Source organism: Lycorma delicatula, chromosome 4 (genome assembly GCF_047948215.1).
Source record: "Lycorma delicatula isolate Av1 chromosome 4, ASM4794821v1, whole genome shotgun sequence".
NCBI classification, from domain to species: Eukaryota; Metazoa; Arthropoda; class Insecta; order Hemiptera; family Fulgoridae; genus Lycorma; species Lycorma delicatula.
The window spans coordinates 13,186,437-13,199,349 of record NC_134458.1 but is presented as its reverse complement, the minus strand read 5'-3'; the positions used below and the strand labels follow the sequence as shown (position 1 = coordinate 13,199,349).

The window sequence follows — 12,913 nt, the reverse complement described above, 5'->3', positions numbered from 1 at the left end:
TACGTACAAATTTATTTGGCAGAATAAGGTTTAGGAAGTACTGTGCACAAAGGACAACAATATTAGAAGAAATGTTAAAGTTTGGGTCCGCAAGAAATAAGTTAAGAAATAAGTTTTCAGGTAAATTAAGATGAGATGAATCAAATGATTCAGCAGGAAGATTGTCAGTTAGGTTCGGTAATACAGCACAAACAATGTCTAATGTAAAGTTTTCATAGCGAGAGTATAGTTTAACTGTGACACTGTAATTTGATTGACATAACGAGTTATTAATTCCAGAAATTGGACGATTATTTTTTGTTAAGGTTATCCCAAGTTTATGAGCAAATTCCATTGTGCAGAAATTGGCTTGACTGTCTGAATCAAGCTACACTCTACATGTCTGATAATTTCCATGTTTGTCTACAGTATTGCACACAGCAGTAGACAATAGAACATTTTTGTTTGTTTGTAATTTTAATGCACAATAAGTATTATTTTCAGGCTTAGAGCTAGATTTATTAATTTCCTCTGTATGGATTAAGGAATGATGCTTTTTGGAACATGTTTTACATAAATACTTATTCATACAATTATTAACATAGTGACCTGTTCGAAAACAATTAAAACAACACTTATTCTGGACTAAAAATTCCTTGCGTTTATCTGTTAAATCAAGAAATTTTTTACATGTATATAAATAATGATCGGATTTACACATAGTACATTGAATAATTTTTGCATGGTAACTAACTAAATTTCCTCTGTAATTTTTATTTGTATTGTTATATTTCCCTTGACCTTTAAAGGGTTTGTTAAATACTTGTTTGTTAATAGAGTGGGTGTTATTTGATTGCGAATCATACTCAAGTTTAGCTGTAACATTTTCAAGTATTTGTCTTCTATTATTAAGAAACTCAACAAAATCTTTGGAATTAGGAAAGTTTTCATTAGAAAGTCTTTCCTTCTAATTTTTGCAAGTATTTTTGTCTAATTTTGATGCTAGTAATTGCATAACAATGAGCTCATAAGGATTTACAAGTAAATTCATTGCCTCCAATGAACTTATACAAGAATTAATTTTATTAATAAAATGATCTAAATTATCTGCAGATTCTTTTTCAATGAAACCAGTTTTTAAAATATTTTCAATAAGATGAACAGAGATTGTGTATTTATTATCAAATCTTTTTTTAAGGAGATTTAAGGCGACTGAATAATTTTCCTTTGTAATTGGTAAGTTTTTGATAATATTAAGGACCTCATCCCTCAAAAATGACTATCAAAAATTAATGTAATTTTTGAATATTGGAAAGGTCATTTCTAGAATGAATTAAGTCATTAAATGTATTAAAATAATGCTGCCATTCAAGTAAATTTCCACTAAAACATGGCAATTTAATTGGCTGTAAAAACTGCATTTGATTATTAATAATTGGTTTAATATTTGTAACATCTGATTTATCAGGTTTTATAGACATTTTATCTAACAATGATTTTAATTTACATTCGATGTTACATAGATTATCTTCAGTTTGTATTCTGTCTTCAGTTCTATCATAATCAATAGCTTCCAACTGAGACTGAATGTCATCATATTTAACTTGTAATTCTAATAAATTTCTTAATTTTATTTGTAAAGAATATATTTCATTTTTTGGGGGGTTGAAATTATCAACAAAGGTGTTTACTTGTGTGATTGATGCCTTAATTATGCTATGTTTTTTAATAAGTTCCTGACTATTAGTCTGTAAAATCTTACTATTGACTGATTCCTTGTCAGACATTTTGAATTTAATTATATTAATGTAAACATTAATAATAATAAGAAAAGTAAACAAATTAATTAATAAGATGAACAATGGGTTACGCATATGATGAATGTTGGTACTCGTAGCTCCTTGTAGATTGTCGTATTTGTAGATAGTTGAACTTGGCCGTGATATATTTGTAGCCAAAGTGACGTAATTGTGCGTGCTTATACATTAGACTCGGCGAACTAAGATAACACATAAAAACCACTATCCAGTTCAATCTGGAAATTTCCGACACAACGATTCCAATAGAATTAGTAACAATAGAATAACGTAATAGTTACACTATAAACGTACAATTTGGAAATCACAGTTACATATCACTATTGCTTAACTTTTATAGTTAAATTTCACTGCGTATAATGTTTGTACGCATTACAGTTTTTTGATTAGCTTGTATAACTATACGAATGAATGTCTATACGAATTAAGTCCATTTTGAAACTTATAATTTAAAATTGAATACGTTGCTGAAGTTCACTATCCGGCCCGGGGACCAAAAATTATGTTGAATATGTGAAGTTGAATAAGTAGACAAATCCATATTGAGTTTATGTAGTATTTATTCATTTGTAGAATACATTTTTGATTAGATATATCTGGTAGTCTTGTTTGTTGTGGTTTGATTTCAGTTTAATAATAACACATTGAATATTAATAATACATACAATATTTTGAGTACATCGAATTAACGTAAATGAATGATTGAATAACTACATGCATTGTATGTTACCGTCCCACTACACCATCTTGCAACGTGTGTCCACACCGAATGTGTAACAAAGGAAGAGTGAACGCGTCTGGTGAGCCATAGCGGCGTGAAATGTAACTACAACAACAAGCTACCATTACAATATTTTAAATAAGAAGAAAACATTAGGCTTCAATGGCATTAAAACTTAACAAGGCCTAAAAAATTTGGTTTGATAAGTTAACTAACAAACTGTTTGTAATTTAGGTAGTATAAAAAAGCACTGCAATTTCTATAAGTAAAAGGAGTTATGTGAAGTGCAACAACACACAAATTGCTATGCAGTGCTGTTACATGATAAATCCAACAGATGGCAGTGTAACAAGTAATGTACAGGTCAGATATGAAACTATAAAAAAATATTCATAGTTTAATTTACAATAAAAAATTTTAATTTGTCAATTAATTATAACTTACTCTTCTACTTCATTTGGAGTCAACTCATGGCACAAACCAGAAGCTAAATCATGGCGGGGCAGCTGCTTCTCAAACTGCTGCCTTCTATAAAGGGCACCTGATGTACCAGTTATAGGCAATTTCGTTGCTGGCAGTTTTTGCATGTATTCTGCAGCCTGTAAAATTTTAATATACAATAAGAAATCCCTATTGGAGCAAAAACTATTAATTTCTACTCCATCAGTATATATACAAGCTCTATAAAAATAAGTGAATTCAAGGAAGGAGTTTACAATTTGTGAAATCACTAGAAAGTCAAAATACTTTTTAGCCTCAACTATTATTCTATGTACACATCTAAATAGGAGTAGTCTTTGAATGGAATGATTTCTAATTAAAGGTCTAATCTGTATATATGAGGTCTATTCAGAAAATAACCAAACTTTATTTTTTTAATCTTTATTATTAATTTTGCATAAAAGATTAATGAGCTTGCTTCAGTTTGAAGGGGTCCCCTTAAAAGTATTCCCCTCCCCTATTTACACACTTTTCCCAGCGATGTTTCCACTTCACGAAGCAGTCCTGGATATAGTTTCATTTGAAATGACTTTAAAGGTTCATGACTAATTTGCTCTGATGTCTTTAATAATCTCAAAATGGTGTCCTTTCATCACTGATTTTAATTTCAGAAATAAGAAAAAATTATACGGAATCAGGTCTCGCAAGCAGGGAAGCTGAAGGAGGATAGTCATATGATTTCTGGTACAAAATTGATGAATCGGCAAAGATGAGTTACAGGTGCATTGCCGTGGTGAAGGAACCATGCATGAATTGCCTCGCCATAACTCTGGTGTCTTTTTGGAGATTTTTTCACATAACCATTGTAAAACTCCTTGATAGTACACATGATTCACTGTTTCACCTTGAGGCAAGAATTCAAAATGCACAATTCCATTCAAATTGAAAAAACAGAGAGCATCACTTTAACAAAGGATCGAGACTGACTGCTTTCTTGAAGTGTGGAGATGCTATGCCAATCCATTGTGATGATCGAACTTATGTCTCAATGTCGTAGCCGTAAACCCATCCCCCGTCTCCCATTATGATCCTTTGCATGAATGCTTCATCGTCATTGGTTTGTTTAAGAAGTTGCTGACAAACATCCACTTGATGTTCTTTCTGCTGTTCGGTCATCAAACAAGGAACAAACTTTGCTGCAACTCGATGCATATTCAATTTTTCAGTCAAAATGTCAAGGCATGATCCAATTGAAATGCTAACCTCTTTTGCAACTTCTCTGACAGTAAATTGGCGATTTGTATGCACCAGATTGTTGATTTTCTGAATGTGGGTGTCATCAGTTGAAGTCGAAGACCTTCCTGGAAGGGTCATCTTTAATTGTCTGACAACCACTTTTAAATCACGAAAACCATTCATAACATTGCATACGACCTACAACATCATCACTGTAAGCTTATTTCAAAAGTTGAAACGGTCTGTGAAAGTTTTCCCCAGTTGTAAACAAAACTTAAGGTTGTATCGTTGCTCCCAAAAACTGCACATTCCTTAATCGCTACTAACACTTAAATACATTGTACTCAAATAACAATAACATGAGAACTAAACAAGATATCAACAATCCAAGAACATGTGGATACCGAGGAGGTTATGCGGAACACAATGCTGCCAACTGCATGTCATTAAATATCTCCATTGGCATGTAATTAAAAATTTTGTTATTTTCTGAACAGAACTCATATAAAAAAAGCTAAATATAATCATCTATACTGTAAAAATATTCGTTAATATTCGTTAATGGCATCCACACACATGCATAAAATTATAACACTAATATCTCCTTTTAAGATTGTGCTATAAAAAAAAGGAAAATTATAACAGCAGTGCAGGGTCATCAAAAAAGGTTGCAGCAATTTAAAAAAAATATTATCTCAGAAACAAGAAATAATAAAACTAGTAGCTCAACTGTTTCGTCAATTATTTTGGGCCATCTATGGGGCTTTTTCACTTCCACATTGCCACATTCCTTAACCCTTTGCCCTCCAAAAAACTTTTTCTAAAGTGTCCCCACACCTCTTATGGTCTGCATCCACTCGTCATTCCAATGACAAATTCAATTAAAAATGACAAAACTTCTGTCAGCTCTCCAATCCAGCACTGCAGGCCAAAGTTATTTTCCCTGAACATTCTTGTGGCCTGCATTGTAGGCCATGTACCTATGCATTTTATTTCTTTTGTACTAAATAATTAATGTGTTTGTAACGCAACACAATACATTTTTTTCCCATCCCCTAGGACCGGACCTGCCGCAGAAGCAAACTCGGTTCTAGGGGTGCCATTGCCTCTAACCTTCCGAGGGACTATGCCAAACCCGGCTATGCCGTCCTCGGCATGGGGTACCACCTGGTCAGCTGGGACTAGGTCTTCTCAATTGCCTGCCTCAAATCAGAGGTACCCCACACGGGACCTCTGATTGAGACTCGGTCTTTACATTACTCACCCCAGGATTCCCCACTCACACATCGGAAGTGCAACACTTCAGCATCGCACTCCTCATGAATGGGGCTATCCAGCCACACCCTACACACTATACCATTAGGTATCATCCTCTTCCTCTTCAACTTCCTCCATCGCCTTCCTTTTTAGAATGTTGCCCACCATCTTACCAATTAGGTTAAAGTTTCTAGGGCTATGCAACATTGCCTCTATCATATTATCTGGTGTTATGGCACCAACAATAGCCAGCACTTCCCTCCTAGCCTCCTCCCATCTAAAACAGTTAAAAATCATGTCTTCAACCGTATCGCCTTGCCCACAATACCTACACTCTGGTGACCTCCTCCTCTTCCTATCACAAAGGAACTTATTAAAACAGCCATGGCCAGTCAAGAATTGTGTTTCACCATGTTTCCTGACCAGCCATGGCTTAATCTCCAGAACACAATACATTGGGCCTGTTAGAACTAATACAGCTATACATCTTATGTACTGTGTTGTAAACAGAACTTTTAATTTCATTAGGAATGTCACGTAGTGTGAGTTGCTATTTTTGCTTTCAAGACATTAGTCAGGATAAACATAGTTTAATAAATAACATGTTTACTGACATTATTTATGGTTTTTTTTGTTATACTACATAAAATTCTCTTTCATTAGATAATACACACTATGGTTTGGCATGTTGACATGTTCAACTTATGAGTAAACAAAGTACGAGTAATATACTTTGGTATATAATGTAGTACATTGGTGTGCTTACTTTTATTAAAAAAATTATTAGTAAAAATGTGTTTTACTATTATTAGAGAGAGAGTTTATACATCTCCTAGCAAGTAATATTTTGTTTGTATATTTTTAAATTTAATTTTTTTATTTGTATATCTGATATTATTAATACTTTGAAAACAATTTAACAATTTTGTTAAACCACCTAGAACAATAAAAATTCATTTGCTACAAGTATATTTCCATTTTTCATTCCAACCCTGTTTTAGGCAGTGGTCATTAATAATTTTCATTTCAGTAATATAAAATAGCTATAGTACAACTCCTTTAATCATTTTAAAATAGAGATATCAAATTAAAAGAATTGATAATTTTAAAATAACTCAAAATATGATTAAATGACATGAACTTTAAATTAGGCATTTACAACCAGTTGTGCTATGTGTTGCAAAACTATATTGGAGTTGTATGGCTGAACTAGTATAATTAAAAGAAGAGCGAGAAATAATTTTAATGTTAGCCTGCAATGCAGGACACAAGAGCTGATGGGAAAGATCACCCTCACACAAATCGAAGCCTACTGGCTGAACACCATAGCCTGCAATGCAGGACATAGGAGTGCAAAGGGTTAAACTGCTCGTACCATCATCTAATGCTGTTTGCATGAGGAGGATCACTGCCATACACGCCAGAAAGTCTGTTGAACAGTTATAACTGATTTATACTCCACTAACCACAAAATGCACTATGCTTTCTGCTGAATTGTCGCTATTGCACTGACTCAGTGGTGTAGAGCTATTGTGTGCATCGGCTCAAGGTCACAGCTAGTCATGTCTAAAAAAAAAACTTGATGATATCCTGATTATTTTACAGTTCTAATTAATACTTTATCTCAATTACATAGGGATATTTATTTTTTTTATGGCTTCAACCTTTTTTGATGATCCCACATTTTTGTAGATTAAGGGAACAGAGTAAGCATATTTTTCATCAAAGATGTTGCAAATAAATGTAATAAATAAATTTTTAATTCTACTTTCATAAAAAAATAGATCATTCTAATATATTCAAAAACCTCAAACTAAGATGAGGTCAGATTCACTATGTAAATATCAAAAAATTTAGAAAAATTAAATTTTCAGTTAGTCTCAGTTGAGTCTCTTTCCTGTCTGTTATGTACAAATACTTTTTTCTTTTTTTAAAAATTGAAAGCTAGAATCTTTTAAATTTTCACTCAAGTTACAGATACAACAGAAATTCTACAAATGTTATCACACACAGTAATCAAATGTAACATTGTTAATATCTGACAAAATAAAACTTTTTCATGACAGTAGCCGATACATTCCTTTTTAACAGACATTCATTTATTTATAAAAGTAACTTAAGACTTCAAATCTGTATACAAAGTTACCTGAAAAGAATAATTCTATGCACTGTGTTATCATGCCAGCATGAGTACATCTTTCCTTGTCAAAATTTGTTTTACACAAAAACTAATATACACACATATATGGTAATACTAAATCAAAGACCCTATAATACTAATATATATATATATTGCACTATAATAAGGCTATCTGAACAACAAAATGAAAAAATATGAATCACAAGAGATACATTAAAAAGAACTGCACAGCTGTGAATATTTTAATTGGTTCTTGATATACAAGTCAAGCTGACCTGAAATTAATGAAAGAATTAACTTTGCAAGTAGTTTCATAATTTTGTTCCTTAGGCATCAGCAATTTTTATCTTTGATTCTAATTTTAAATTTCAAAGTTATGTAATATTTTTAGAACAAATATAAGAAAAAACAAACTTTTTCCATTAAGTGGCAGGCAGCATTTGCATTTTATTGGGAATAATGTAACTGTGCCTCAGTATGGGACAGAATGACATCACAGCCACATGGCAAATCATTACAGTCACCACCGCACTATAATTAATTTATTTACAACTTTTTTTCTCAGAAATCATTCATGCAAGTTAAAGACTTCATTCATTGTTGTTATTATTTTAATAAAAAGGTAATTTTAATTTGCTATAATGAATTTACTGCAATTGACCGGTAACATTCACAATAGCAAAACAAATATTCAATTCTTGCAAAACGAAGGTGTTCTGCACAATCTACACTTATGTGCTAATGGGCAAGAAATGAGGTTATACACTTGAGGTAAGAAGTGTTGGGTTTGTTCCAGAAAAGACTCATGAGTCTAAACAATTGAGACATGGAACATGACTCATCCAATCACATACTCTTCAATATATTGTGGAATTTATGCTGCCCGAATAAATTATCCTTTATATTTTGTATTATTCTACATTTTTATTGTTCTATACTACAGGCCTATAATCTTAGTTCTTCATTGTTGTTGGGTTTTTTTATTTTATGTGTTTATTTTTGTAAGTGTATGTTGATTATCATTGAACAGTGTAATTAATTTTTTTTAAATTGAAGTAAGCAATAAAAACTGTAATCAATTGAATACTGAATTATTATTGCTTTGACAATAATCTGGCATCATTGTGTCGGGGCCAACTGACCAGTTACTGTGGTTTTGTTGGCTTATGCAACTATGATGACATGCCAGCTTATACCACGGCGCATTTACACTATTCCCAACAGAAACGCACATGCTGCCATTTAACAGAAAAGGTTTGAAAAAAATGTTTTTCTTATTTAACACAAATTATTAGTGGCAGACGTAACCCCTATTACCAAAGCTACTTGGGAATTGATTCAAACCCACATAAATATAAAAAAAAATATATGACTAGAAAATGAAATAAACATCATTATATTGTCCCATGCCCAGTTTAAAGGATACCAGTTAAGATTAAACAAATAAATTATTTGTTAGTCCTGCCTCTATGTCAGCTTGTTTATATAACAAATAACATTTTTTATAACAAATTTTTGATCAGAAAAAAACATTAAAAATTCAACAATAATTAAAACTTTGCAAAAATGAATGGCTAGAGAAAAAAATAAGAAGCATACCAGATCTAGAGGGATGCCAGGTGGCACCCAGTCCATTGTCACCTTTTTTTTCTCAACATCACTGTGAGGCAAGTGTCCATCGCCACTCTTTTCATTTTCAGTTGGTATATTTAAATCCAAAACTGCAAATAACATACAATCAAACTTAACTCAGAAAATCATTAAGTTTAGTTAAAAATAAAACTTAAAATTCTACTCTGTAATTTTTACTTAATTTTTCAGTAATAAACTTAATGCCTAATAATAATATTTACCCTGAAGTAGAAAATCCCCACGTCCAGAACATAACATCTTTGTTCCACACCAAGGGCGGCAACAGGTGTACATAAGTACTATTCATAATTCTGGCTAACGGGGCTTCGGGATTTTTCCTCAGAAATGAGATTTTCTTTGACCTGATTCCACCTACAGGTTGTTTAGAGCTGGTGATGTGGCAGCCAGGGTCAAAGTGATTGCAGGTGTAACAGAGGCCCTTTCGCTGTCCACATGCCACCCACAATGGTAAGCACGTAGCCCATGTGTATCGGTGCATCAAAGCCCTGAAAGCTTTGGTGTGTAGGGGCCTGGAATCAATGCGGAGATTGTACATCTGCTCTCAGCCAGGGCATATGCCGGTTCCACTGAAGTACTGGACCAAACCTGGCCCTGGAGTGGGGGTGTATCCCAGTGGCTAGCTTTGCTACAGAAGGGTCAGAAAAATCATGCAAGTTGAACAAACACCAAATGAGACAGATGGTTCACGTAAACACCCACTTAAAAGCATACAGAGAGCTCTGTACAAGAATAGTTTTGCTAAACCAAAAAAACTTGTAATTAGTTGAGAGGAAGGTAATTTTTTCAGGATAAGCCTTTTCCTTATCGCTCAAGATAAGTAATTGTGCTGGAGACCCAGTAAAGGAAATCCGTAAAACTTACAACAGACTTCATGTAGAGAGGGCTAATGACAACCAGTCAACACCTCCAAAGGGTGTTATGTGTGATTTATCGACATCTACTCAATTGTACAGAACAGGAAATGTAGAAGAGTTGACACCTCAATGACTGATAGAAAGAAAACTGAACATGAGAAGGAATGGCAAAGTTCTTCCGCCTGCCTCTTGTGTCCTTATTTTTAATAAACCAACACTGCCGGAGAAAGTGCATGCAGGAATATACTGATTGGATGTGTGGGATTTTATGCCACAACCAATGAGAAAGGCCACAAATATGCATGTGTGGTGAAGAAATTCATGAAAGGGATCAAAGCAAGGTACCTCCTACTTGTGTAAACTACAAAGGACAGCATTCATGCAGATCAAGAAACTGTCCTGTTTACAAAGACAAGGTAGCGGTACAGGAAATTAAAACCCTGCAGAAGGTCAGCTACTTCAAGGCAAAGATGATTGTAAGCACCTGCAAGACTAGAGCAACAACTTATGCTCAGGCTGCAGCTGCTGTTCCTGCATCTTGCTTTGATACAGACCAGCTTCTCAGCAAACTTGTGCCCACATTGGCTACCATGATAGAAAGATTAATAGACAACAGAATGAAGTCTCTCACTCATAAAGAATTTACAAAACCTTCGATAAAGACACAGCCTCCTGATAATAAGTCGACCATGAACGAAAAAAAAGCACATCTGATCAGAACACAGCTACTAAACCAGAGGTACAATTGCATCTGCATAACCTGTCCGATGACAGTGAGAGAAAGGTGGTTGCTGTGGAGTCTCTATGGAATCTCCCAAGCCTTCTACAACTGAGGTGGTCTCCAAATCACAGAGACCACAACAAACCACACAGGGGGGCCTGATTCCTCCTGCCTGAGACAGTGACTGGTGCAACTCCTGTTTTGGGGGTCTCCCAGGTTCCTGCCTCTCAATCGGCACCTAAACCAAGCGCCGATCCATGCCCATCATCATCATCAGTGGCTTTGATGGTCTCCGATTTGGAGGCCAGTAGCTACACAAGCAACAACATACTTTTCGAACACAAAGCTGTTAAAAAAATGGAAAAGAAGAAAAAAGGATAGCCAAAAGGCAAACCTAGAGATTAACTAATTTAAAAATTAGCGAGTCGATTCTTCAATGGAACATCAATGGATGTTTGTCAAATATCCATGAGCTACAACACTGATGTAGACCCCTTCCCACCATTTCTATATGCCTGCAAGAAACATATTTCTGCTAAATTGAAAATTTCAGACTAAAAAAATCAATACATTTCAGCGACATCAATCACCAGATATAAGAGGTAGAAGAGGAGTGGCTATATTAACATCGACTAGCGCTACCAAGTGACTGAAATAAACAAAAATCTGCAAGCGGTCATAATCAGAATGTAACGTCTACTGCAGATCACTATCTGGCATATACCTGCCAAATTTTGACTGGAAGGAGGATGACTTAACACAATTAATTGCTAAGCTTTCTCCACCTATACTACTGGTGGGTGACATTAAAACACACAATTCTCTTTAGGAACTGGTTTGAGTAGATACCTGTGGAAGAAAATTGGAAAAGCTGAAAATTCAGATTTCACTATCTTAAATGATGGTTCAGGAACTTTTTTCAATGCCAGAGATGGATCAACGTCCTGTATAGATTTAGCATTTATAAGTGCATCAATAGCACAGAGACACACTTCCATGTTTTACAGAAGATCTGCATTGAAGTGATTATTTCCCAGTGCAAATTATAATTGACATAAAAAAAATATATCCCAACTCCTAAAGATGCTGTTTGATAAGGCAGATTGGACAAGCTTCACAGCTAGCACAATACTCCCTGAAACAACTGGAGTTATCAAAGCCAAAGTTGATGCTATAACTAATTCCATATCTGACTTGTCATCAAGATATATTCCCAGAACATCCAGGAAACTCAAGAAGTGACCCGTTCCAAGGTGGAACGAAGAAATAAGTTAAGCTATTAAAAGAAAGAAAAAAGCATATAATGCTTTTAAAAATCATCCAGCATCTGAAAATCTAACTGCCTTTAAAAAATACAGAGCGTATGCAAAAAGACTTATGACAGATTCTAAAGAAACGTTTCTGGTAGCAACATATGTCACCCATTAGCAGAAATACGACTGCATCAGACATTTGGAAGAAAGTGATGGCTATTTGTGAGCGTACAAACTTTACTCCCATAACTTCCCTTTAATATGAAGATGAAGTTAAAGATACTCCAAATGAAAGTGCATAATTATTCATACAATGCACCTTTCAAAATAGAACTTGTGAAAGCGTTGGAGAAAACCGAAAACACAGTTTCTGGTCTGGGCAAAACTCATTATGTCATGATCAGGCAGCTGAATACCACTGCAAAAAGTAGATTGCTAGAACTATATAATCAGATACGGCAGGATGGAGTGTACCCGCAGCAGTGGACAAAAACATCTTTCCAGTTCCAAAGAAACATAAAAATCTGACTCATCCTAACAGTTACGTCCTATTTCTTTGATGTGCACTATGGGAAAAATAATTGAAAATTATTTTCAATTATTTATAATAATATTGTTTATTAATATTATTTATATTATTGTTTATAATAAAAATCAACTTGTTTGGATTTTAGAAAAAGAAAATCTTTTATCCTCACATAAAACAGGATTCTGGCAATAACACTCAACTTCTGATGAAATGATTAACTTAAAGAGTATCATATATAACAGATTAATCACATGAAAACATTGAATTACTCTTCTTTGACCTGCAGAAGGCATTCGATATGACCTGGTGTCA

General features: G+C 34.0%; 1 protein-coding gene across 3 annotated transcripts in view; it reads right to left on the bottom strand.

Annotated features, from left to right (window-relative positions):
* The window catches only part of LOC142323126 (testin-like), a 201,138-nt gene that overhangs the window by 176,953 nt on the left and 11,272 nt on the right, over positions 1-12,913 (bottom strand). For all 3 annotated transcript variants that reach the window (XM_075362352.1, XM_075362354.1, XM_075362353.1), the window contains 2 exons: positions 9,191-9,312; positions 2,962-3,116 (listed from right to left, as the gene is read on the bottom strand). In XM_075362352.1, the coding sequence (XP_075218467.1) occupies positions 2,962-3,116; positions 9,191-9,312 (277 nt within the window). The remainder of the gene's footprint in view (positions 1-2,961; positions 3,117-9,190; positions 9,313-12,913) is intronic.